The following is a 27386-nucleotide window of genomic DNA, read 5'->3' as shown; positions in this document are numbered from 1 at the left end:
AATTTAAGTAGCAGTATTTTCTCAGGAGGTTTTGAAATGGCAGGGAGATTGCGGGGTGGCTCTGTCTAGCAGATATGTTTTTTCACAGTAAACATGTAAGAAAAGAATTGAATTATGGTCTTCCTTGTTTGGGTGGCGTGTTTTGTGCCATAGTAGTTACTCCCTAGAAATATACAGGAAGAGAGAGGGTTTTGGAGAAGAAAACTGGCACAGAGGGGCAGTAATGTTTTCCCTGTTTAATTAAGGTGACACTGGGGAAAAAAAAGCTTTTATATGCTGCCTACCCTTCTCAGATCATAGTAAGATTATTTTTTTTTCCCCTTTGAATTGCTACCATATAGATTCATCACTAGCATGCTGTACTGAGTTTAAATCTCTCTAAGGTATCTTTAAATTTTCACCTAGAACGAGAATATTGGGAATTATGTAACAAATGCAATATGATGAGACCAAAGCGTTCACACCATTGCAGTCGTTGTGGACATTGTGTGAGGAGGATGGATCACCACTGTCCATGGTAAGACCAGTACATTCGTTCTAACAATCTGCTGTTGTTTTAGTGAATAACTTCAGAGTTCTTGGTCTTGACTATTGCTCATTTGTCATATTTCTGTCCTAGTAATGCTCAATCATTTAGGCATTCAAAGCAGGAAAAGAACAGCTTTGAGACATTCTTATGTCTGCAGGTAAAATTGACAGTAAGAGCAGTGTGACATTTAATCATTGTCAAATTGTTATATGCTGTATGGTTTAGGAAGATTCGCATCTTTTGTTTAAAGAATTGGAGTTTTTACTCCTAAAACTGATCTCAGCATAATTAATTTGTAGATTGCAGATTTTTATAATTTGTTGCAATTTATTTTTTGATGCTGGAAAAGATATTTTGGTAGGAAATTAGACAATATTTAGGTTTCCTGGATTGAAAAAAAATTTACAATTTTAACATAAGAGGGGACTCTCTTTACGATAATAAAAATAGATCATGGTTTCAGACAGTTTTTGATTTTTAGTTTACCAAATGACTGTGCTGAATAGAAAATGTTATTGACTCATACCATGCCCTTATTGTCGTAACCTCTCTGATTTTATAGCGAAATTGCTTGTTTTGGTGTTCTCTAACTAGTTTCAGTCAAAATGAACTTATCTGGCTGAAATTCTCTATATAAACTACGTGTTTGTAGCTTAAATGAAGTCAAACATTTCTTTCAGTAGTTCTGCAGTACCATTTCCAGCAAGACAGCAATGATGAACTGCAGAGGACAGAACTGACATGAGGATCCTCCTGCGTTGATAACCTATTTGTCACACTACCCTTTTTGTCAATCGCTGCTCCAGAAAATAGTACCAGTATAGTGCTTTTGTTGTTATAGCTTAGCTTTATACTGATGTCTGTGCCAATGCTTATATGAAATTGTGACCTCACCACATTTTTTGCATCAAAGTAACTCCTGTGGAGCAGACTAGACCTGGATTTCAAAGGTCTGGTAAAAAAATCTGGTACTTAGTATTTCTAGAATCCTTGTGATTTTCTAGTATTTCTTAGTATTTCTAGAATCTAGAAAACTCTGGTACTTAGTATTTCTAGAATCCTTATGATTCCTTTACTTCATTATGTTGGAGTATGCAGGAGTTTCTGAATAGAGGTGCCTGTTCTGCCTTCTGTTTCCTAGGCTCCTTCCTTAAATCGTGCTTATTTGTCATTGAGGTACCCTGTGATCACACTTTTTTCCAAATTATTTATTTGCATTTCCAGTATTATTTATTTGCATTTTCCAGTTTTTGGACTCTACACAGTACACAACCACTGAAATGTGTTGAGTAGCAGAAGATAATAAATATTACTATGAAATTTTGCAGACTTTAAAAAAATAATTTGGTTACTTGAGTTTTACTTAACATTGCAGGAATACCTCTGCCACATGAAAATATGGAGAAATATGTCTACTGTTCTAAGCTGTGATCTAAGTAACGTAACTTTTAATGGCAGTATAAGGAAATCACTGTTTACAGTAACTGTCATCTCTAACATACAGACCGTCACTTTGATTAAGAATGGAGTGATTAATCAGTAGTTCTTATGTTTGCTCATAACTTCTAATACTCTTATAACCTCTATTAAAACTTCTCTTATTCACAGTAACTGCATATCATAAACGCAGTGTTAAAGTCTTTATATTTTGTCTTTATATTTTAAGCTACAAACAAATATGTACACTTTGTTTCTCTGCAGGATTAACAATTGTGTTGGTGAAGACAATCACTGGCTATTTTTACAGCTCTGTTTCTACACTCAGATCCTTAGTTCCTATACATTGATACTTGATTTCTGCCATTTCTACTACTTTTTCCCTCTGAAAAAAGAAAACTGGGTAAGAATCTGTTTTCTTTACAAAGTGAATAAATAGCTAGTACTGCAGTGTAATTTATTTGGTATCTAGTTACTACATGTTTCTGCTGGCTCAATTGGTTAACAGTGGAGAGTTCACCCAGGTGTATGTTATCAAGTGAGCAAACTGATTTATGGTAAGTAAGTATCATTCTAAAAGGGTATATGTTTTTTATGTGTTAAAAACACAATGTTAGTTTTCTTAGAAATCTAGGAAAGGAGGATGGAAATGGTTAGGTTCCTTCAGAAGTGATTAGCAAATGCTGGGAAGAAGCAAGGTAGCTACTTTAGGCATATTCGAACTTCTTTTTACTTTCTCCAAAGTAAATCTATAATCTGTGCAGAGTATACATCTATCCTAAGTCCCTATTGAAAGATGCTGATGTTCCCAGAAAAATGAGAAAAAACCATGTGATCATTCTGAAAGGAGAAAAAAATGTCCATTGGTTTTGAAGCAATATTTTGTGTTGCTTTGAAAAGGTCATAAGAGAGAATTGCATTTGGTTTGTTTTACTTGGACTCCATGCTATTATCATATTTCAACATGTTGTCATGTGAAATGGAGTTGAGCACACGGAGAAAATGGCTTACGGATTGGAATAGAGTGAAAAAAATAAGGAATTTCTTCCACTAAGGATCTGAAGTTGTAAAGTCTCTGTGTCTGGTGCTCATTTATGTCTATTATCTCTAATGATCAGAATATTCAAGAGGTTTGCTTGAAAGTTACTGAATGGTTGGAAGTGCTAGAATAGCAAAGCTGATGTTCTTTCTTTTGAGGAAAATGTTATGAGGTCTTGCTCATAAAGAAACTAAAAACTTCTGCCTCAAATCTGAAGTGGACTTTGTACTGGACTGTAACAAATACAAGCGCACTACAGAGAAAAACCTAGAAAACAAGTTTAAAACAAATTCAAAGTTAGATAACATTCCAGATGTACTAAGTGAAGCGGCTAAGACCATCCCAGAAATGGATGGTTTACTCTAAATTTTGTTAAGATTTTTCCCAAGTACTGAAGTGCTGCAGATTTTTTTTTTTTTTGTTCTCTGTTGATGTGACACTCCAGCATACTCTCTGCTGATGGGTCACACCTGCCTTTCAAGGCTGCTGGAGACTGGCCTTTGGTTATAGGTAAGGCAAGTCCTGTTTTCCATTTTATTGATGAACTTAAGTTTCCTACATTATTTTTTTATCCTAAATGGTATAAACTAAAATGTTTAACTTCCTGAAAAGTTCTACTTCTGGAGAAGAATGGGGCATAGCCTTCCAAGCTTATTTGCTCCCGTATCAGTCTGTAGTGTATGTGAAGATGTTGTGTCAAAGGAGAGCTGAAAATGTAGGATGACTATGCTCCTTGGATCATCCAGAACTAATAAAAACATTATGTTCAAGTTGAGAGATACCAACATTTTATAATATGGAATGTGGCAAAGTTGAGGATTTTTGCAGATCTCTCTTAGAATAGCTTCTATTCTAAAGGAATTTCATTTTTAATTTTTTAATCTATATGAGTATTTCCATTTAAATGGTTTAAGGAACTCTAGAAATACAGAAAAGAGAAGAATTTGCTCTCTGCTTGGAGCATCTTTCCCTAGACACTGCCCTGCAAACTAAGAGAAACCTGTAAAATGTGTCTCTTAAAAGTGGAGTACTCGCATTTTTCACTTGTTTCCAGTTTTTTGCAGATGAGCTTTTGATATCTACCTTGTTTTACAGGCATTGTGAGATTGGAGAGAGCTATTTTGATTTGTTGTAGCTGCATTAAAGTTAAAAGGCATATGAAATTGCAGTCTTTCTGTATTAGCGACGAAATCAGTCACCTAAGTAAAATTTCTTATAAATGTGTTACATTTTGGGTTTTTGGAAATCTAACATTTTTGAAAGGTAACTAACTGTAAATGCCTTTTCTTCTAGTTTCAGTAGTTTTGTAAACTTCTTTTTAATTTATAAATTAAGTTAACCTACTATATTTCTGGACAGGGAAATCTTCTATATTTTCTGTATTCAGGAGGCCTCCTGTGCAGAGGGTTTGCAGGTTTCAAGTGCAAAGGCTTCTCAATGATACTGACCTGTGTACTGGACTGGATATTGCGGTGCTTCTAGAAGGAGTGTTATTTTCCAAAGATAAAATCTTTGTCTGAAGTCGGTTCTGCTTCTCTAATAGTGTAACTTAATGGAAGAATATTTCCTTTTGGTTGTGAGAGTCCCCTGAATGTTCTAGCTTGCACTGTGTTTAGATAATGAACCCAAGTTCTGTTTGTTAGCCCTGCTTTTTAAAAACATGATGAAAGGGAAACAAATTATTTGCTTGGTCTGTGCAAGAGAGGAATAGGGAAATCATGTTTACTTCAGATGGTTTACAACCTCTAAAGAAGTAATAATAAATATTTATTAACAGTTCAAAAAATGAATACATATAAAACTTTGTTCTTGGTGATTTAACTGGGTTAATTCCAAGAATTTTGGAGAGGGCTCTACTTTTAATATCTAGCCTTTAGAAGATGTGACAGGCTCTCTCAGCCTGTCCTCGCAGGAGAGGTGCTCCATCATTTTTGTGATCGTTTATGATCATTTTTGTGGCCCTCCTCTGGACCTGCTCCAGCAGGTCCATGTCTTTCCTGTGCTGAGGCCTCCAGAGCTGGATGCAGTGCTCCAGGTGGGATCTCTTCCAGAGAGAAGAGGGGCAGAATCACCTTCCTTGACCTGCTGGCTATGATTCTTTTGATGCAACCTGGGATATTGTTGGTTTTCTGCAGGTACACATTATCGACTGCTGTCCAGCTTTTCATCCACCTGGAATATATCTGTCATCTGAAGATGACATCAGAGCCCTCTTAAGCTGATTTTTTAAAGTGTGGCTAAGGATGTGATGCCGTGCAACTTTGTGCCACAAATAATTTGTCAGAATTACATAGTTTTGATGGGACCAGTGAGACATTTTGCCTACTATTAGGATTTTAGGAAAGCATCGGGCAAAATTCTTTTAGTCCTTGTATATCAATTAAAGCTGAAGTACCACAGCATTCCAGAGACTTCAGTACCTTCTACCTTTCATGGAAGTGCTATTCTTTGTCAAAATTTTGGCTGTAACCAAGAGCTTAATGTTTTCTGAATTGAAAGGGGCTAGCGTTTAGCACAAATTCAGAAAACTGGATAATTTTTTCTAAACAGCCATCTGGAATTAGCTTACTTTTTGCTCATTAAAAATACTTGTGAATTTTTTGGCGGTGTGCCTTTATCTTAATTTTTATTCTTTGGATATAAAATACTACATAACACAGAAGCTGTAGAATTAAAATGCCTTTTCATGCTGTTGTGAAATAATCATTTTATCACAGTACTGATGAATGCATTATGAAAATATGATCACTGTATGCATGTTAGTATTTCCTTCTGAATGAAAACTTGTGTTTTTTAAAGCTATTATCTTTAGAGACTTAAGTAATAAAAAACTAAACATTTTTAATTGTCTAGTACAGTAAGGGTGATAGCTATAAAGCTAATGGAGGAAGCTATTTCAGTAAAGATACAATCTTTCAACTTTAGGTCTTATAGCAGAATACTGCTTTATAGTATTCTTGGGTCTTGTAATTGATACAGTCAGAGATCGATTGTGGTTATTGCTGCTGTTTGTCCAGCAGGAGGAGTACAATTACTGCTAGAAATAGGGAAATGGTGATTAAATTGTCTATGTGAGATCCTAGCAGAAGAAAAATAAATAATTCGATAAAGCAGCATATAAGTTCTTCTGCTAGCTTTGGTGGTTTTTAGAGGCTAGGACTGGAATGTTCTTAATTTTGCATCTTCAATAAAAGACATCAAGGTCAGGAATGCTATATCTTCTAGGAAGTACTTCATCTTGAGGATAGTGAGATGTGAAGAATAAATACTAGTCTTCTCATGAATACATAGTAGCTCTCTGCATGGCTGTGCTGGCACAGATTCTAGACATAACTGGTGAAATAGAAGCAAAAGTAAATGCTTTGGTGGTATATTTTACCTGATTTGGCTTCTAATCTTTTCAGCAAAAGAAGTTTTGCTGATACGTTCTGTTTGCTAGAAATGTTACTAGAATGACTGTCATAGCAAAAAACACTGACACATGAAAACCTAAACCCCTTTGATCTGGTTTAGTTTTATTTTGTTCCTGGTTCTGCAGTTGTCTATTGCAAACTATGAAAATATTGTTACTTAACTAATTTTTGAAGTATTCTGAGCTCTGTTGGTAGAAAGGGAGGAACGTTATGGAGGAAGTATGGCAATATCAGCCTGCTCTGTCTGGGACTCAGCCTTCCCAATTCCAAATTAAAGGTGTTGGGAAATATTCATTATACTTTTTGAGAAGATGATTTACAGTAATATTTATTTTGATATTATGTATTAACAAATATTAATTAAAATCTGGAAATATGGATCATCCAAAGTCCATTTATATTGTAAAGAGAATCTAAAGGAAACCTGTTCTCTTAGGGTCATGAAATGACCTACAGGATGTAAGAGTTTTTAGGAAAACGAAAATACATCAAAATTTTCCTTCTCAGTGTTCTGCAAAATAGACCAAATCCTCCTATCCTCCTGTATTACTCATTTAGTAGACCTGAAGTGGTTTTGAATCAAAAAGTGCTTTACGTAAACATCAGTTGTTTTTAATAATAAATATCTCTACAAAAGGCTTATTAGAATGCAGCTTGTGTTCTATGAATTAATTTTCTTTTTTTTTTTTTAACATGAGTGAATTTTCTCCCTTTTACCTCTCTTTCCACTTTCTTTCTGCAAAACCTGCACTCTGTATTTTTTGTTTTGTTTTTTTTTTTTTAATCTGACAGCCTGGCTTTGTTCTGTATTCTGCACTGGTTTTATGATAGCCAAGTTGATAGACTGACTTCATCACCAGACTGGGACAGACATCCTGGTCATTTGCAACTGAGAATAGACAAGCAGGTTAGCATGTGTTACGTGAGGAATCCCTTACCCAAGAGAAAGATGAAGTATCTTAATATATTTTGTTAGTATATTAATTTCTGTGTATATCATATTTCACCAACGAATCAAGATTGAATAAAGGAATCTTACATTGTAAATGAAAATTTATGAAGATTGTTTTTCAGTTTGTGTCTTCTGTAGCAGATACAATAGTCATGTGCTGGTCTTGCTGAAAGCTCTTTCCTGTGTACAGAGCATGCTGTTTTTGAAGGAATGCTGTAAACCCTTGAAAATAATAACCCAATACTGCAAATGGCCGGGACGTGTTAATGTGGTCATATCATTGAATGTGATCTTGAGCTGGACCCATCATTGTTTTTAACTACTCCGTCATGAAAGCATAAAGCTCTAATAGTTGTTTTCCTAGTCGATGGTAGCACTCGTCCATAACAGTTGATGCTCACAGATGAAGACATGGCATGTGCTCTGCTGGAAGTCTCATGTGAGTCTGTCATGGTTACTGGCTTCTTGTGGGGTGTATTGGTACTGCTTATTAAGACAAAGATGCCTGATCTCATGGTTTGTAATCAATTCCTCAACATAATCCTATGGGCCTACACTTCGTTTCTTATTTTATGACAAGTTTCTGTTTTACACATCTCTACCCACTTTTATAAGTTGCCAAGAATCATTGCATTTTGACTGGATGGATAGGAATAGTAGTTAAAGGGAACTTAAAAACCTTTAGAACAGACTACAGCCTGGAGGGAGAGCATGTCTGAGCTATATAGGAAATGCTAAGCAAAAAGCATTGCAACCCACATGAACTGAAATTTTGGCTGTGATGTTGACAAAAATGAGAGAAGAAAGGGGCTACCTGAAAGGCAGCTCTCACATTGTTATAACATGCTTGCTAAGGCCATGTGTATCAGCCTGGCCCACAACATGGGGAAAAGCTGCTATGGGACAAAACCATCTTGTGCCATGAGAGAGAGGTTCATCCCTTGGTGATGTTATCTTACGTGTGGTTATGCTGCGTGTCTCAGGCTGCCTGATTCTTTCTCCTAGCACAGATAGTGTGATTCTGGAGGCTGTGAGGGGCAGGCTGTCTCAGTACTCGCACTGCACTGAGATTGGTGAGTCCTAAATGGTGTTTGAAGAGAACCTGTTCAAAATGCATTGAAAGAGGGTTATTGACTAGTCTTGGGGTGGTTTTCTTGGCTGGGAAAAATAATCTTTATCAGCTCTGAGAAAAATAAAAACAAATTGTATTGAGGTTTTATGTAAAGCAGAAACACCCTAAATAATAATAACAATAATTATTATTATTACTACGATCTAAATGGATTTTTTTTTAATCCTCTTTTTTTTCTGTTTTCATCGAGTCACATGTTTTTATTTCAATGCAGAATTGTGAAAGTAGCTCTGTTATTAAGGTCAGATTACCAGAAGACTCTGTGCCTGCATATAGTTTAGTTTTCTACAGAAAAATGCTGTTATTTCTGGACAGGGTGCTAGGTGAGGGCACAGTATTGATTTCCGGGTCATCATTGCCTCAGGGTGTTTGATTCCCCTAGGGCTGTGTAATGGCTAGAAAAAACATTGGTGATGTCACCTCTTAATCATTAGTAAGTCAGCAACCCCCAGTCTTCTGCAGTAGATGCTTTCATCTTTTAGGGAGGGAGGAAGGAAATCAGGAAGGAAGGAAGGAAAGAAAAACAGAGTAGTAGTCTTCACTTCAGTGTGAAAGGTTTTTCCTTTTCTGTACCTCTAGTTTTAACACTGGATAGAAGGGTCAAATGCAAAATGCAACCTGCCTTCTTTATGCTAGGATTTTCTGTTGGCATGTGTTGACTGATGTCTCTCTGTCCTGCTGAAGATGATGCTCAAGAGAAGGAACTCTTCTAATTAGATGGGGGGAGGAGGATGCTAAGAGCTGTGTTAAACTTTTTTCTGATGGAGGAGTGTGATGCTAGATCCAGAATGTGACTTCAGTGTTGGCACTCTTCTGTTACATTTCACTGCTGTCTATCAAGTTGAGTTTGACTATGATAAAACATTTCTGATATAATAAAACAACATACCTATGAACATATGAAGAGAAACAATTTTACAGCTAGTAGAACTTGTGTCTTACCTTGCTTTTCGTTAAAGCTTGGTGGGCTGGTGGAAAGAGCAATAAAGATTAGTAGGAATGCTTTTATTCTGAGTTGATATAACTTTGAATTAACTCATTAACTGAGTAAGAAGAGTTTGAAAAAAAAAAAAAAGAAAATGAAGCATATTTTTTCTACAGCAGCAAGAAAGGCCAATACTAACAAGAGCTGGCTTACCATTTCAGAAAAGACTGATAAGGTTTGGTTTTTGTTTTATGTGGTTAATTGGTGAATTCTATGTGTTCATTAAATACTGACTTTATTCACATGTTTAGTATCCAGTATAATCTTTGTATTTTGAACCTTTATAGAAATAATATATATATTTTATATTTTGAAACTTTATAGAAATAATTTAAATCTAAAATCTTCTTTGCTAAATATAATTTACTTTAACTATTCTCTGTTTAATTAAAACCCAGTATTCCTGAATCTAAGAATTCAACTTCCTTAAGTCCTACTGGTTGAATGTAAAGAAGGAAAGATCAAAAGCAGTGGTTGGTTTTGTTTTGGTTTTTTTTTCATTCAGTTCACTTTTATGTTCTGGTTGTAATTTAAAGTTTACTTGAAAGGTTTTAATAGTTTCCTGCTGTGATCTGGCTTTTCTAAGTGGAAAAACAGATGTGTACATTCAAAAGACAGCCTTGAGAACATAATCGTAACTTATAAATAAGAGAATGGGTGTGTTAACTCATTATCAGAGGGTAAGATGGGGTGTGAACTCGCAGTACATCTACAGTAACTGCCATGTACAAATGTTTTCCTGTGATAAATATAAGGTGTCTTATCCTTTGAAAAAGATCTATAAAACTCTTTTACACTTTTCATATCTTCTGCTGGGAGAGAGCAGGCTTTCCAGAGCAGCTGATACAGTGAATTCATATCCTCCCGTAACCTGAGGCAACTTGGTTGTGCACCCATATGCAAATAATCCAGGAAAGGTCCACATTTAAAAGATAAAGATAAATTTATGTTGGATAATAGACAGCATTACAGTGAGACCAATCCACTACAGAGATTTGGATTTTGTAGGTACCATCTTCAAAAGTCAAGCTAGGAATGTTGTTATCCTTATTACAAAAGAGGTGATGTTAGAATGAAATTGGCTGTGGCTAGGAGCTGAGATACAGGAGGCTTACACATCAGACTGTTTTAACAGAATGAGTTTCTTATGCTTTGGAGCTTGTGTGTAGCAATTTGGCACAGTTTGAGATGGAAAAATCAGGAGTAACCCATTTGAGCTTAACTCTATTCCCAAATCTTAAATATCTGAACAAGCTTTTTTAGCAGTCTGGAAAAAAACCACAACTGTGTACCTGTATAAATAAATAATTAGTGCTTTATAATTTTAGCACATAAATGTATCAATGATTTGGAATGTAGCTTAAAAATCCAGTATTTGCCTTTAGCTGTAAGTCTTCAGAACAGCTCTTATCTAGTGTTTCCACTCGGTTCAAAGACTTAAATTAATTTTTAAGTGCTAAAGTTTCTCTCTTCTTTCTGTCTTGTTCTAGGATGTTTTTGTATTTAGACATGAACTTGCTCTCCTAAGAATATCTGCCTTCATGGGTCTAACAATATTAGGTGGAATAAGTGGACTCTTTTACACTCAGCTAATGGGTATTTTCACTGTAAGTATCTAATTTTAGAAGTATATATTAGTTTTATTTTCAATAAAATTAATTAAAGCAGAAAAGCACATTGCATTTAAGAGAAGACTAGAGAAACCCTTGCAGTGTGAGGCACCTATTTGGTATGTACTCTGCCAAGACTTTTGTCTCCAAGGAAGTCTTAAGTCTTCTAACAAACAAGTGTCTAATAATTCACCTATCAAGGCAATTTCCTGATTTGTATTAGTAAAATAAACCCATACATTTTCCTGGAATTGTGCAGTGTACAAGGTACGTATTTGTGGTTTCTGATTTTTGTTTTTATTTTAAACTTTCACGTGCCCTGGTCTCAATTATACTTTGTGACAGTGAGGCCCACTGATAAATCATACGTTTGGAGAACACAGACTTTTTGTTAAGTATTTTAATAAATATGCTTACGTTCATATCTCTTCAATTCCTCACTAAGCTGTGGAATGGGATCAGGTACAATTTACAGTCCAAATGCATATTCTGTATTTAAAGGTACAGGAAAAACAATCCTCTGCGTGGAAAATTTTTCCAGTTAAATTAATTTGGAAATTTAATAGATAACTATAAGAAACAAGCTTTTGTTGCTGTAACATCCTGTTCTGGACATTAGAAGTTAATAGCTGCCAGTGAATTCTTTAAAGTTATGTTGAGAATCCAAGTGTTTGAAGTACTGCAGTGTTAAACAGAGGCAGTACATTAGTTGGATCTGTATATGTCAGAAAGGGTCTATGACCTGGCCTGCAATACTAGTGTACAAGATAACAACATCTTTGTGACTACAACTGATTGAGATCTGCCTGAGATTTTGTTTGGGGATTATGAGGGTTTACACAATATTAACCTTTGTAGGTGCATAATGGAAAACCTCCTAACTGTATTATGTATTATTAATTCCTTTGTATGGAATAAAGGACAAAAATTACTGTATAGTTTTTCCTATAATGTTGCTTATTGCTTTTGTTGTACTACCTTTACATAAGTTAACTGCCTTCTGCTCTCTGTGTGACTGTAGCTATGCTGTGTATTATTTTTGCCATCCTCCAGCTGCTCTACCAGACTGCTTTCTGTACTATCTGTCAACCCCAAGGTCTACAGATTTATCTTTGTGTCCCTTTAGTGTGTGCCTGATTTCCGTTCCAGGGTCTTGCTGACAGGTTCTCACCTCCCTGTTTAAATACTGGCACACAGCCTTTGTGTCTGTGTCCTCTAGAGTTTGGATTTTTTTCTAATCTGATACTACTACTAGATGAAGTGGTGCAGACATCTGAATTCTGCTCACCCTCACTCACAGTAGTGGGAGAGACAGAAACTCAGGGAGCCTGAGAGTTCAGATACTGCAATATGGATGTCTGTTAAGTGGAGAAGAAACAAAAAGCCATGTGATTGGTACTACACTAAAACACAGAAATGATACAGAAGAAGACAAGGATAAAAAAATCTAAGTCTACCATTTTGTTCTCTGTGCTGCCAGAAGCTAGACTATGTTTTGGCAGTGGCAGTCAGCATCCATTCAGATACTTCTGGTATACATGAAATTAAAACTCTCAGACTGAATCTGATTCTGTCAGATACACATGAAACTTGGACCATCTCTGTTCTGTCACAGGATACCAACTGTGCTGCCTCTGCAACAGGTATGAATTCCCAGTGTGTTCTTTCACTGTGCTGAACCTTAACACTTTCAGGCTGCTACCACCACTGCAAACTCTTATAAAGTGCTGCAAAGCCCCTTTATTCTTTGTCAGTTGTATAATACAGTGTGAAGTACATCCCATTGCACTTACTGAGCTGGCCACTACCCTGGAACAGATGTGGGCTAATAGCATTCTCAAGTCCAACCTCCTTTGATGTGCTCAAATCATAATTCTGTGGATGGCTGAGCTGCAGTAAGCCTGGATACTCTCTTTTGTCCTCTTTGCCAAACTTTGTGAAACAAACACACCACAGGAATTGCGGGTATGGGTGGCCTATGAGAGGCAGATTCCGGAAAGTACAGATCTACTGTGTTAGGGTCTCTCGCTGCACCTTGTCTGTAGCAGAGGGGCTATTGTGCTTGCCTCATATGGACAAGTTTTTAGGTTTGGGGTTGTTGGGTTGGGATTACTGGGAAGTAGATATCTATCATTGGGATCTCCAAACTCTAATTCATTCACATTACGTGGATGCTGTTGCATTGACTTACTGAAGAATGTGGGTCATCTAGTCCATCCCCAGCTCAGAGTGTTCCCGTACCAGCAGTACAATTGTCTTCTTCCTTTTCATTCCTTTTTTTTTTTTTTTGTGAGTACAGAATTGGCAAGAATAAACAATGCAGTCATTTTGAGGAAATCTGCTTGGGAACAACTGGTCTGACTTCAAACGAACAAAGCCAAACCTGTTCGGTGAGGTTTGTGCTTAGTGTGCACGTTGTGTCAGAAAATGTTTCTGTGCAGAAGGTTTCCTATTTTCAGTATTTGCAGTGTGGGGATTTGCTTCCTCCATAAGCACTTACTGACAGCCTTTGGCTAGCCAATGGAAAAGGCAGGGGAGAGGGCAGCAGGTGAGTGAGTAGTTTCTTTGTGGGCTCCCCAAAGTCACACCTGTGATGCACAGAATAGGGAACCAACGAAACTTAAGTGTTATACCTACCCACGGTGCTGAGCACACAGCGTGGGAGGTGTCCATGTCCTGTAGAGGCAATAAACTGTGATCACTAAGAGAAGGTGATGTTCCTACTGCGTTCTGTGCTGCAGTTACTCTTCAGCATTTCACCTTCCTGTATAAACTAAGCAGATTGTATCTGGAATGAGTTTTATGCAAAATAACGAATTAATGATGAAATTAAGCTTAACTTAGTATAACTTAAGGATCAAAATTTATTTAACAGCAGAACACAATAACTGAAGTGTGGTAGTGCAGACCCAATGTTAATGTAAAAGAAAAATACTTGAAGGCATAGATACACACAGTTAAAGCATTTGTTTTATATTAATTGCTCCATGGCTATTCTTGAGAACATTAATTTCAGTGACTGCCCAGAGATGTGTGCAAGAGAAGTGTACAAGAGCATGGGTCTTTTGAAAAAGGTGAAGCAGAGCAGCTCTAGCTTGTGCTTGTACAGGAAAACAGATAACAAACATTCTCCTGGTTCATGCTCCATGCCTGTGTTTGCAGTTTAACATCAAGCCAAGATTAGTTCCACAGCTCCTGGATAAAATTTAATTTTATATAATAGAGCCAATGAGCATTGCAGCTATGTCATCTAAACTTTGACTGATACATACTGTTGCTAAATGATTTCAGCAAGTTCAGGTTTGTTGGGGTTTAATGTTATTATTTACCTGTATTTCAAATCCTGACAAAATTGTACTTTTTGAAAGAAAAATAAACTCAAGATTTATCAAACTTTGACCCTCTTGTAGCAAAATTTCCTGATTCTCTATAAGGTAGACTTCCTAGACCATCATTATATAATTTTCCAGAAACCAAGCCAATAGTTTCTGTATTGTCTTATGTAAAACTAAGGCTAACTTTCCTCCAGGAGTATTGGACATGCATATTAAAAAATCCCCGGTTTTCAGTCTTTCAGTATCTTCTACATACACGGAATTTGCTGTGCTTACTGTCAGTCTCACAGAAGCAACATGGGATAAAGAAACTGCAGAGTTGTTTGTCCTCATTTAGCATTATCAATAATAAGGAACTAGGTGCTGAAATGGCAACTTCGAACTTTGTTGTTTGTGACTGACTTCCACAGTCCGATGGCTCTGCTCAGATGTAGGTGATTGGAATGTAGCATGCATTGTGAAGTGTGATACATACCCTTGGTCAGAGCACTTGTGCTGATTCTTCACATTTACAGAAGTTTATCCTTTGCCACTGCAGCAAGATACATAAAGCTGATCTCTATGTACAGCATTTTTATCAGCACAGTTGCTCTTCACTAGAGTGGAGCTAAGTGATAGCTGACAAGCTATAAGAATGAGCAGAAGTCTTTTAATAGTACTTTAAGCGGAAATACTGGCATTTTCTCCTCTTTGATAAATTCTTTCAGAAGTCAAAAAATGTTATCCAACTGAATATGTAGTGGAGATGATATATCTGATATACTACAGTATGGAGCAGGGTGGTAGCTAAAACAGGAAAGCAAAGCATTGCGTTATGAAGTGCAGGTGAAGTATTCCGCCACGTGTGCTGTCACTTTCCAGAATTCAGAGGTGTTATGCATGTGACTGATCTTCTGCGCCTGTCATTGCGTCACTCTCATTGCTTGTAACAGTAGGTTGGTTATTTAGGTGTTATTTAAGAAAAAAAAAACTCGTAATCTGCTGTTCGCCATGTTTCACGTGCGTTCAACAGATACCAAGATGCTTGGAAAAATTGTGCTCTCTGGTAAAAATAAAACCTTTGTAACTTGAGTACTCAAATCTGTCTCTTGCACAGAGAATGTTCTTAACGCTGTACTGCTTGAGAAAGTGATTAATAGACCGAGTTACCTAATATGCAGTAATTTCTCTAAGTCTGTTTACTGCCTCTCCTACTGTGGTATCACTGTTAGGGTATCATTAGCACAAGGGTATTCATATCTCGTCTGGAGGTCCAGGAAGCCAAAGAGCAAGGGAGGTGACTTTCTACAATGAGAGAACAGCTGGTTAGCAAAAACTGTCCTTAGAGGAACTTTTGACATGAATTGTTCCAATGAAGAGGGGAGCAGCTGAGGTGGCCTCTGTATATGAGATTAGTGCTTTCTCCCTAGAAACTAGCATATGTGAAACACACTTCCAGCTGAAGGGGCACATGGCTCTTGTCATCCTCCTCCTCCAGTTGCTTTCCCCAAGCTCTGCCTTTACTCTCGTCATCATCCTGAATTTTAACATTTCTTCCAGCATGTACCTGAGATCGCTCTTGGGGAATGTTTATTCAGAAACGTTGGAAATTGAGGTATCTAAGTTCTCCCTAACTCAGAAGCCTCTGTAATTTAAGATCCTAATTTAGGAACCTTAGGATCCTAAGAAGGTACTCTTCTTAAAATCTCAGCGTAACAATTAGTTGTCTTACAATTTTCATGTTTCTAGAGAACTGGGTGTAAGAAATCAGTTTCATCCATTAAGAAATCACAATCTGATGTAATTTCCAAAATGAATGTGTATTTATATTGAAGGCCTTATTATCTTCCATGCTTGGTGCTTTTCCAGTCCTCTTTTCCCTGTCATTGCTTGTGGTGTAGATTTGAATTCTATATTCTTTAACTGGAAATGAGCCTGTATTCTTACATTCCCAGGCAGCATGATGTTTTTTAATGATTCTGCTGGAGAAGTAAAAGCAAGCTTAGCTTAAAACAGTAAGTTAACAGAAAAAGCAACAAAAAATATTTTTGTCAGTTGCACCCTAGAGAAACTAAATGTTCTCCTACTGAGAATAACACCTGATCATTTTTCTTGAGATAGATAGTTCCATTTCAGAAAGTTTTAAAATTATCCTCAAAAAAAGTCCAAAACATCTGCTGTTCTGTGCCCCTACTCCCTGTGCCTATTAGTGACATGGTATTGCAATGACAAATGCAAAGTTTATCTAGAAAAGAATTTTTTGCACTTAACATAGAAGAAATTCTTGAGGAGGACATAGCTGTGTTACTCAATTGTATTTCCAGTTACTTTTTTTCCTGTAGTTATCCTTGTATCAAATAATAAAATTTAATTGGAAGCTAAATCAAATGGTATCCAGAGACTTGCTTGCTTTCTCAAGACATACTTTCTTGTCATGTGTTTTTCAAGAAGTCCTCTCTCATTTTATATTTTTATATGTAACATGTTTGTTTTCCTAAAAATTTCGTAAGTAGCCTATTTGTTCATTTATTCGTAGGAAAAGCCATAAATTTCCCTAGAAAAAGAAAAAGAGAGTCTCCTTTGTCAACTACAGATTTCTTCTGATTTTTAATTGTCGGAGGTAAAGAGCTGCAATTCAGGCTCTTTTAAAACAGTGGAACTGTCAGGATGCTTGAGTGTATATTAGTACAAGGCTAGCCCTGGAATTTGCATTTCTCTTGCTCATGTTCCATTTTTGCTTTAAAAAAGTACTTTTGTATGTCTTTGATGTCGCTTCAACATTAAATGATGTTAAAAACCAGTTTCTATTCATACAGTAAGAATCTTACATTGGTTCTGTTTGGTCTAAAAGGCATTACCGTAGAACAAGTAATTAATATGGCATTGTTTTTTAAACAATGGCTCGCCTGATTATTTTGATATTTGTTCCTATCTAGTGAGGTTTTAAATTGCACCAGGCACTCCTGAGAAGTATTCAGTTTGCTGGCCTTTTTTAACGCTGGTACCTTTTGCACATGTGAGGTTTTCTTCCTCCCAAGATCCGCGCTCTTTATTTTGCTGGCTGCCACCTGTCTGGAGCAATCAGCCACTTCTTTCTCTGCCTCTGCACAAAAGGAAAATCCCGTCTTCCCATGGATGGTGGAAGGTAACAGGATAATCAGTTCAGCAGTGATCCTCTGATGTCATTGTGGGAGCCCTGCAAAAGCGGATTATCTGTGACCCAGATAAAATAATTAGAAATTACTTGGACACTTACAAATAACTGATCTACTAATCTCATTTCCAAAGTTGAAAAAGGCTTGTCTCTCAACGTAACACTACCAGATGTTTCCGTTAAACAGCATCCTTTGCAGAGACTAATCTGAACCCTAATTTTAAAGGATTACCTTTGATTGTTTTTTATTTCAAACACTAAACAGTTTGTGTTTTCATTTTTCCATATGTTCAAACAAAGTATTTACATGGAATTAAAGACATTTTCTTCATTTTTCCACTGTAGTCCATCAGGTACAATTTTTTGTGATTTTTGTGGGTTAGTATTGGATAGAAAAACTTTTCTTTATAATTATTTAGTAATTACTTTGTTTCTCTGGGGCAGACCTATGTAATAGATGAGCTTTTATATATTTAACAGATACCATGTGGTCTTTGTGCAAGGTAGTGGATGTATGATCATAAACTAAGTGGACAGTGACTTTATTAATTTAATTAATGCTGCCGGGGTTTCCTGTTAATTAACTGTTTGAATGGTGTACAGTGATATGCCAATATCCTGGTACATCAGTATTGTGTGGATATGGTAGAGAGAAATTTCCCTTTATTTGCTTTGGGGAGGATGGAAGGGAAAATAATTTAACAGTTGGTGTTCAGCAGCCTGTCTGGTGCACAGTATGATGCCTAACACCTGATTTTTTCCCCTTAGAAGCATTTTGAAATTTTGATATTTGTTAAGTGCTATGTTTATTATTGTTGCAGTGTTTCTCCTTTTCACTTTCATTTCACTAGCTATTTTTTGTTGTTCTTGTAAACAGATGCATTTCCACATGACCATCGTGAACTTATTGGTTCATATATTTTAACTATTTTACTTAGCTGCCTGGTACTTACAGTGAGCATGTAATAAGGAACACCATTCATTTTGCTCAGGGCTACGCTTCTTCTCAAAAGGATAAAAACTTCCTTTTAAGGAAATTGGAAAAAGATGGAAATTGAATAAATGAATTTTCTAATATATTTGTCCCAAGGGGATATTTTGAAGCAGTTAATTTTATTTAGGAGTATCATTTTGTTTAATAGTCTAATGCAACAATGAAATGCAAACAATAAAAATGCCAGTAAAATATTTTAAATTCTTTCTGTAATCAGTCAGACAAAAGTTGAAATGCTAAATAATGAAAATGTAACTGCAGTTATTCTACTAATAAAACCAAAGGCTTTTTAATTTTTAGCATATTTTGTAGCATTGATCCATTGGTGTTTTAATATACAGAGTGCACAAGTGATGTAGTTGTACTGAAATGCTTTTTGTCTTTGAAAATAAGTATCTTATAATTAAAAATATTTGCAGTCCTATCTTTAATTAGATAATCTATTAAATGCTGTTTTGATTAGTGAAATACTAAGGGCTTTTCCTGTTTTTTCAAACATGGCAGAAATGTAATCAAGGAACTATTAATCCTCATAATTAAGTTTAGCGCAGAAGAAATTAGGATTGGAAGGGGAAATTAGGATTCTCAGGCAAATGTATTCTTTAGCTAGCTATAGTAAAATATATGAAATAAAATAATTATACAGGGAGAGCAAAAGGTATACAAACTATAAACCCAAATAGTAATTTCAAATTGGAGATGTAACAGAAAATAAGTTCATGTTAAGGTTGTCTGTCTATCTTTCCTGTTATTCTTACCCCTTCGCCTTTTCCTGTCGCTACCTTTAATCTATCTATAGGTAAATCTCCTATTAGAAGACTGCATAAAGTCCTATAAATTAAATTCTCAGGAATTAGCGATGTCCTGGTCTTCGAGGGGGATTTTGTTAACGGTGTGAAGTCTTTTGTATCTTTACTGTGTTTTTTTTCAGATAGACTAGTAATTTAAATTTTAATGAATGTATTTTCACAGTCTCAGACACATACTTACCATCAAAATAAAATTTTAGTTTATTTAGAAAACCTCTTTCCTGACCAATTTAAAATGTAAGAATAAATGTAAGTGTAAGACACACTAAGAGACAAAAGATCTCACCTGTTTTATTTAGATCATTATATGGTTTTAGGAAAAGTGGGAGTACATTTATTGAAGTTAATGATTTACAATATTATTAAGGAAAAGGATGTTAGAAAATTTGATCAAAGATATTTTATCATGTGCACAGACAATGTACCAAAAATCTCCCCTGTTCATGCAAGGAGGAAGTCCTTTTACAGCTCAGTTATTTTTCTAAACACTAAAGAATACCTTTAACCAATTGCAAATAAATAGCTATGATAGTGATATTCGAGTGTTCTGGGGGCAGAGTACATTTTGTTTAAATGTTGCTAATCAGATTTAGACCATTAAAATGGCTCCTGTGTGAGGGAGGTCAACAGCTAACCTTCCTAAGTATTTTTTCGTAATATTTTTGTCTTAATAAGGTACTTGTCAGTATCAAGAAAAATATGTTTTGTCGTGTGTCTTGCTGTCATGCAGCTATCTGCACCAAAGACACCATGGGTTTGAAACAGACCGAAGAGATCTGTGTATTACCATCTTTGTAGATGTGTTCCTAATTTGTTATCAGAGCTTTTCTTTTCATTAAATCATTTCCTAATATCTGACAAATACATTGGAAATCTTTTTAACTAAATTAATCATAGCATAGAGGAGCATAGGAGTATTCCCTTGATATAACATAGTGTAGCTTCATTTTTCATTTTGCACACCATTTTATAAATTAGGGATTTAAAGCTGAAACTGAACTAGCAATTTTCAGGCTGAACCTAACTCTAATTGATAAAAATCCATCATATGATCTTATGTGAGAAATCTAGATTGAGAAAACAATGCTAAAAAGTGGCCAAATTTAAACTGAAAATGTAATTAATGCCAAAAAAAAAAAAGAAAATTTCTGAAATATGAAGTTTTACTCCTAAGGGATGTTCAGTATTATTACTCACCTGTCATTTACATACACACAATAAAAGAAAGGTAGGAGGAATAAACAAACGTATTGTCCAGATAGAGGATATATTGTTATGCAGTTTTGGATAAAAGCAATGGCTGCAAATCCAGCAAGGCTTGCAGGTTTTGTTTTTTTTTTTTTTTTTCTCTTTCTGCTTTATCATACTTTCCTGCTGATTCTTATGTACTGAGTATTTGAAAATAATAGGAAGCGTGGCATAACACTTACATTCTTCTATTGGAAGTATTAAATAGTGCTGTATTGATTACATGTCACTTTAAGCAAACACAGAAGAAAAATTGAACCAGAGCTTGTGGCTGCGTGCTCTGGAGTTAGTCCTGAGAGTTACAAATTACAGCCTCTCCTTTGGAAAACGTGAATCAGTAGCAGGAAAATACTCTTTCCATGTGCTTCTTCCATGATAAATTATGGTCCGTGATGAATGCCATCCTATAGCAGAGTTTGTTAAACAGTGCAAGTGATCTTTTTTTAAAAAAATGTTTTTTCAGGCAGTTGGTTATGCTAATTAAAAATACAGATGTGAAATATATATTCCTCTTAGTATGTAGCACAGGTGCATTCATTTGCAAGTGAATCTGAGGTTGGTCTGCAGAGTTCAGTCAGTGCTCATACTTTGCTTACTTCACGTAGAGTAGACAAGCTGCTCTTACAGACTTGTAGGAAGTCCTCAAAGCAAAAAAAAACCATTCCGTATTCACTTGGCAGAATCTGAACTCATTTCCCTTTTCCTCTTGTTTTAAAGTGATATGTTGTTAGTGATTGTTGTGTTTATTTCCTCTAATTTCATTCACCTTTCTCACTAAAGTATGATTTTATTTTTTTCCTAGTTGCTTTAAGATGCTTATCAGTGGGTGTGTATCTCTGAATAACCAGATGTAGGAGCAAGAGTTATTTCCCATCTGGGAGACGACTTTGGGTCCAGATGACCCACCATGTGAAATTAATCAGTTTTGGGTTGGCCAATTTTGTCTTGTATACAACTGTAAATTTTACAGGATTTTTGGAGATAGAGATTATTAGGACGCAATAGATGTGCCATGTTTGCTCATACTAAGTTATTTTCAACTTCTGGATGAGTGCCAGTTCTCAAAAAGATTTTAACATCAGCATTAGCTGTGAGTCTGGGGGAAAAAAAATCATCTTAGCAGAGTTCTATTTGTATTAATAGTAATCCAAGCTGATAGTAGATGCAGACAGCCAAAGCCTCTTAGGCTCAACACAGTAATACTAATGTTGTAGCAAAACCTTGGTATACATCAGATGCATAATTAAGAGACGTGATATTCTGGTTGAAAGCCATTTGTGAGATGTGTTAATCAACAGAACACCTTGTTATTTAGAAGAATAGTGGTTATTCTGGTCATCCTGCCTCAAAAAGAAGAAAAATTCATTTGTGTGAGAAGAAAGCCTTAAATAACAAGCCAAAACTCGGCTGTGGCCCTTTCCCTTTCCTTCCTCTCCTGTCTCCAGAGGAAAACTACCGAGTTTCCTGGGGTGCTGTGAAGTTTCACTTTCATGCAAAAAGGTAAATTGTTTCACTCTGGAATGAAAGTACATTCTGAATGAGGGCAGCTGTTTGGCAGCAGCGCTGGGGGAGGGAAGCTGTGAGGGGAGTTTGGTTTCCTAAGTTCAGTCACCAGCACTTGTTAAGCAGCTGAGCTTCAGAGAGGTGCTTCCTCCCATTCCCTCCAGCCCTACCTCACAGCTTTGAAAATCTGGCTGTAAAGTTTATTAATTTCTGAAAAAGTATCCCAGAAGCACAGGATTCACTGATCAGTCCTGATTCCTTTGCTGTAAAGCAAAAGTATTCTAAAGTAATTGTTGCCATTTTAAAGGAAGGAGAAGGAAGGGAGGATTTGACTTCCAATCCAACTAAAATCCTTAGTATTTGTTAAAGGTGTGGAAGCTTGACAGCCTCTTCTTACAGTCATTTTCTGCAGTTCCTGTTTTGGTGCTTTCACTTAGTTCTTTAATTTAGTGGGTTACATTTTTGAGGGCAGCAGACCCTGATGAGCATCTTTCAGGTCCTGATAGCACAGCATAATAATTAAAAAGAAATATAACGCTCAGTTCCCAACCTGGAAATTTCTTCAAAAACCTCAAATACATTAGGGAGCTGTACACATGTATTAATGAGTAAACAATGTGGAGAAAACACAGCAAAAAGCCGTACTTAAGGTATTATTTTGTTACGTTATTTCTGCACCCAAAGCTGTTCTGAGGCTGCTTTTGTGAAACAATAGCGTAAATCTTTGATAGCTAGAAATCAATTATAGTCTGTGCTAGCGTGCTACTCTTGTACAAAACAAATCATTAGCAATCATTGCTTTCCAACATAGCAGTATTATTTTGTACTCTCAGGTAAATGGCGTTGAGTTGACCAGGGGGTAATTCCTAGAGCTGAGGTTTCACTCTAGAAACTAGATCCCGGTTTCACTCAGACACCAGCATCATCTGACGGGTGCGTTACGTGCGTGCCCAGAGCAGTGAACAGCAAGGGGAAATACCAAGCTGCCGTGGAAAGGAGGTGGAACCAGGAGAAATACTTCAATCGCTGTATTTTGGACCTCATGGTTGATTTGGGGACGTAACGAACTCTGAATGTGCATTGAAAACGCTAACACTGCGGAGTTAAAGTGACACTTGCAAACTTTTTTTTTGTTAAATATATAGTGCAAAAGTGAGAAAAAAGTGCTGTTGTTGGTAGTTTTAAAAGTTGTATTTGGGGAGAATCTAAGCTTAAATTGACTTGTTGATTATAAAACCTTGTGACTCATGAGACTAATCGTGTTCAGAAAAGTAAACTAAGAATTACATTTACTGCTAGCTGCAGGGGTGCCTTCAGTCTGCACATTATTTAGGTTTTGTTACACTTTAAGAGAATAATTTTTGTATTTGGTATTTACCTGCAGAGACTATGGAAAGTGATGGCATATTCCTGGTGGTGCTGGTTGCATTATAATACTCATGAAGATAACTGTTTTAAAACTTCTTAAAATCTTCTGCTTTTCAAAATACTACATCCTTTAATAGTTGCATTTTACTAAACTTTCCTTTGGCTATCTGAGTGGACTACTCCCAAGTCTGGAATGGGTTCTTGTGAAAAGTATGGCAAGATATTGTGTTTTACTGTTCAGTGTACCTTACCTTACTTCTAAATGTCCCATGAATTAATTGTAATCTCTGAATTAATTTTAGCTGTAATAGTGCTGTAAGTTTTTTTTTTTTACCTCCTGTGGTATGTGCTATCATAATAGAACACCCAGTAGAGTTTCATGTCATATTTGTACAAATCCTTTAACAGACTGAGTAATTTGTGCATATAATCTCACATCTGTTTAATATGGTGTATGAGTAATATGTAACTTACTGGACTAATGCCAAAGCAGTGTAAGCTAAGAATTGATTCCCTGCTTTATTTAGTTGCTTTCATAATGGCATTTTAACAGTTAGGAATGTAAATACTTTTTCATTGTGTTTTCTTCTCTTCAACAGGATACTACAAGTATAGAAAAAATGTCAAACTGTTGTGAAGACATGTAAGTGCTGTAAATTTTCCACATTTGTTTGCTGAAAGGCTAAAGGAGTAGCTGGGTTTTTTAACTGTGAGAGAGAAAAGGAACTGAAGGCACTTTGTTAAGATTATTTTGCATGGTCCTGTGCCCTGTACTTTTTATCTCTGGCAGCAGCTCACTTATCTTTTGATAGTGGTTGTGCATAAAGTAGCCTCATGTTATTCTCATTCCTTCCCTACCCAAAGCCAGTGGAACTGTGTATTCTTTCAAAAGTACAGATCAAAAGACACTTTCTGCTGTGTCTTGACATACATTTCATTGATTCTGAGGTTCTCCTCTGCTTCAAAAGTTGCCTTCGGTTGATTGATGACACAGATAGTTTCTGTTCTCCGAAGTTAAGTCTCAGCTGCGTGCCGTAATGAGAGAAAAGCTGCATTTGTGATGCTGGGACACAATTCATCAGAGTCCAGTAATGGATCCCCAGCCAACCTGCATTGTTCTAGCTGACTGAAGTGCACCGTGGGCGTGCTGTCTTTCACTAATAATGCTGTCTTCTGTAGATCAAGGCCCCGAAAGCCATGGCAGCAGACCTTCTCAGAAGTTTTTGGCACCCACTGGAAGATCCTGTGGTTTATTCCTTTCAGGCAGAGGCAACCACTCCGAGTTCCCTACCACTTTGCCAATCACGTCTGAACAGATGGATGGTGGGCACAGATGGGTCCTCCATGCTGGAAGTGCGTTACAGGTTTTATGATAATGGGACTGTGACAGTCTTCAAGTCAATTAAAATCCTCCCACCAATCGTAGGTATCACAATGTGCCCCAGGCTTTATTTTAATAGTGATCTTGATTCTGTTCTGAGATTAATACAAGTTGTATGTTTAACTTTAGGCATATCTGCTTTCAAATTAGCTTTCCAAAGGGATTTCTTTTGTCTTTGAGGTTAATACCAAAACCAAATGACTGGAATGCAGTCTTACACTATTTGTTTGATACTGCCTCTTTTGATTATTATTTTTTTTAATTTTTGGTAGGAAGCACTGAAGTTTACATTGATTGTTAGCTTTCGCACTAAGTGTCTTATTCTACCTTGGATTTTTTTAAGTGTTTTTATCAGTAGGTCTGTCTAGATAATCATGTCTTTTTTCAGCTACACGTCTCAAATTCCCTGATACTGCCATTTATTTATGATACACAATACTAATCCTGCAGTACCACACTATAAAAGGTAACATTTAAAACTGAGGCAGACTTCTTCCTAAGCCTTCCTCAGAGAGATTTTTATAAATACACGTAAATGTATGTGTTTATATAGAGAAATCTTACATCTTACAGCTACCTTTCTACGTAAATATGATCTTAGTGAAAAATATCCATGTCTTTATGTCAATAAAAGCAGTGAAATGTTCCAGGGTAAAATATGCAGATAGAAAGCATGTTTTCCCTATATTCCAAGGGTTTATTTGCAATAATTTAACAAAGAAGTTTTATGGTGCAAATACTAGAATGGTTAGTTTTTAAAAATGTAAATTTAATTAGCATAATGTACCATAAAGAAAAAATATATTGTCAATAAAGTTATAAATTTTTGTTTAGTCATGGTTAGCTGGAATTGGTCTGTTCATATATTGGAAGTATATGTGAAAATATTTTAAAATATTTATACATAAATACAGATATTTGCTACTAATGTATTGTAAAGATTATGAACTGATTTAATAGGGTACTAAGTCGATGTATGATAGCTTGTTGTGGGTTCTTTATGTATGGAAGTAGCTAACCAAAGAAAGCATCCTTAAGACAAGAGCTGGTGAAATGGCAACAATTCCCAAAGTACTGGCTCAGCTTTGCTGCATATGGAAAAATTATGTAATTTATTATAGGCCTCTGTATCTATACAAATATCAGCATGAGATGATTTTTGAAAGTTCAGCCTTTTCAGTTACACTGCTTACTGTGTTTGTTGTCCTGGCTAACCAGACTAGGATCCACCTTAAGACAGCCATGCAACAGGATAATAAGAGGCACAAAAGCAGGGTGTAATACATTTGGATTGTGTTTGGAGAGAGTAATAGTTCATTTGTGAAATTCAAAAAGAAGGGCTAGAGTTGTCATGAGTTGTTTTCATAGTGAATTTTTGGATCAGCTGTCCTATAGTCTTTGCACGGTCACTGCCAATGTTGGGTGTCCCTGCATTGGATTAACAGCTTTTGTTGATCCATTGAACCTTCCAGAAGGTGCATCTTGAAAATCACTTGAATTTTAAACTTTTGTAAACCTCTAACATTTGAACCGGCTTTACTTTGTGGCTACTTTTAAAAATAGATACAGTGTTTTCTTCATTCAAATTTTCAAGCCTCATGTTCAACCATTTTTTTCACAGCATTTTTACATGTGAGTTAAAATTTTCTTTAAGATGGTATTGGCAGCAATATTTAAATGAAAGGAAGCTTGAGGAGAGTGGATGGAAAGGCTGCAGCAGTGCTTGAAATTAAAAATAATGTGCATATACATTATAAAGTAATGGCTGTATACTCTTTTTTAAAAGAAATTCCACTGTTATATTCTGTATGAAGCACCTAGAGGAATAGTAGCAGTTTTGTTTCATGTGCCAATATTTTAATCTGTTTCATAAGCAAAATGTGGTAGCTTATTTTAAAGTTTTTCACACTGGTCAGTTATCACAGTCAGCAGATCAGGCTGTTCTGAAGCTGACGAAGAAAGGGGATCAAGAATTTATGTATACTTCGTATGTTCACTGTGGATGCATATTTTCATTCTCTCTGTTTCCTACTATCATTGTATCGATTTAGCTGTGTGTGGAGAACCGAGCCTGTAATACAGAGTCTGCCTGAGGGTCGGAACCTCAGTTAATAAACTGTGTAATTAATTTTTGTACGTGATATCCGGCGGAGCAATGGAACCGTTACATTTTGCCTGCTGGGTGGGGATCACAGCAGCAGCAGCCGCCCAAAACGGTGTCCGTCCCGTGTGCTGTATTCCGCTGTTTTCACCCCAAAGAAGGTGCTGGCCGATGGGGTGGGCCACGGAGCCCCGTGTGGGTGGAGCGGGAGATGTTGGGTTTTATGCATGTCTCAAAGGCAAGGCCAAGTCAAAACTGACCGGTTTCAAAGGAGCAGCCTTTCAACAGAGGAAGTGGGGATGCAGGACAGAGACGGGGCTGGAGTGGAGAGGGAACTAGTTAAGATGCAAGGCAGTAAGGAAGGTGGAAAGCCCACCCCCAAGCTCTATTTTTGTCTTCCCTAACTTGGTGGCTTTT

The 27386-nt window shown here is 36.3% G+C and overlaps 1 protein-coding gene across 1 annotated transcript in view; it reads left to right on the top strand.

Moving 5' to 3' along the window:
• ZDHHC21 (zinc finger, DHHC-type containing 21) overlaps positions 1-26980 on the top strand; it is a 36579-nt gene extending 9599 nt beyond the window's left edge. The window contains exons 5-9 of the mRNA XM_014953861.1: positions 406-517; positions 2231-2369; positions 10978-11094; positions 24087-24130; positions 24667-26980. Of these exons, the coding sequence (XP_014809347.1) occupies positions 406-517; positions 2231-2369; positions 10978-11094; positions 24087-24130; positions 24667-24799 (545 nt within the window). The 3' untranslated portion in view covers positions 24800-26980. The remainder of the gene's footprint in view (positions 1-405; positions 518-2230; positions 2370-10977; positions 11095-24086; positions 24131-24666) is intronic.
• Positions 26981-27386: the final 406 nt, after the last annotated feature.

This window comes from Calidris pugnax, unplaced genomic scaffold (genome assembly GCF_001431845.1).
Source record: "Calidris pugnax isolate Ruff unplaced genomic scaffold, ASM143184v1 scaffold178, whole genome shotgun sequence".
In the NCBI taxonomy this organism is placed as follows: Eukaryota; Metazoa; Chordata; class Aves; order Charadriiformes; family Scolopacidae; genus Calidris; species Calidris pugnax.
The sequence above is the reverse complement of the archived record's forward strand: the minus strand, read 5'-3'. Positions and strand labels throughout refer to the sequence as shown.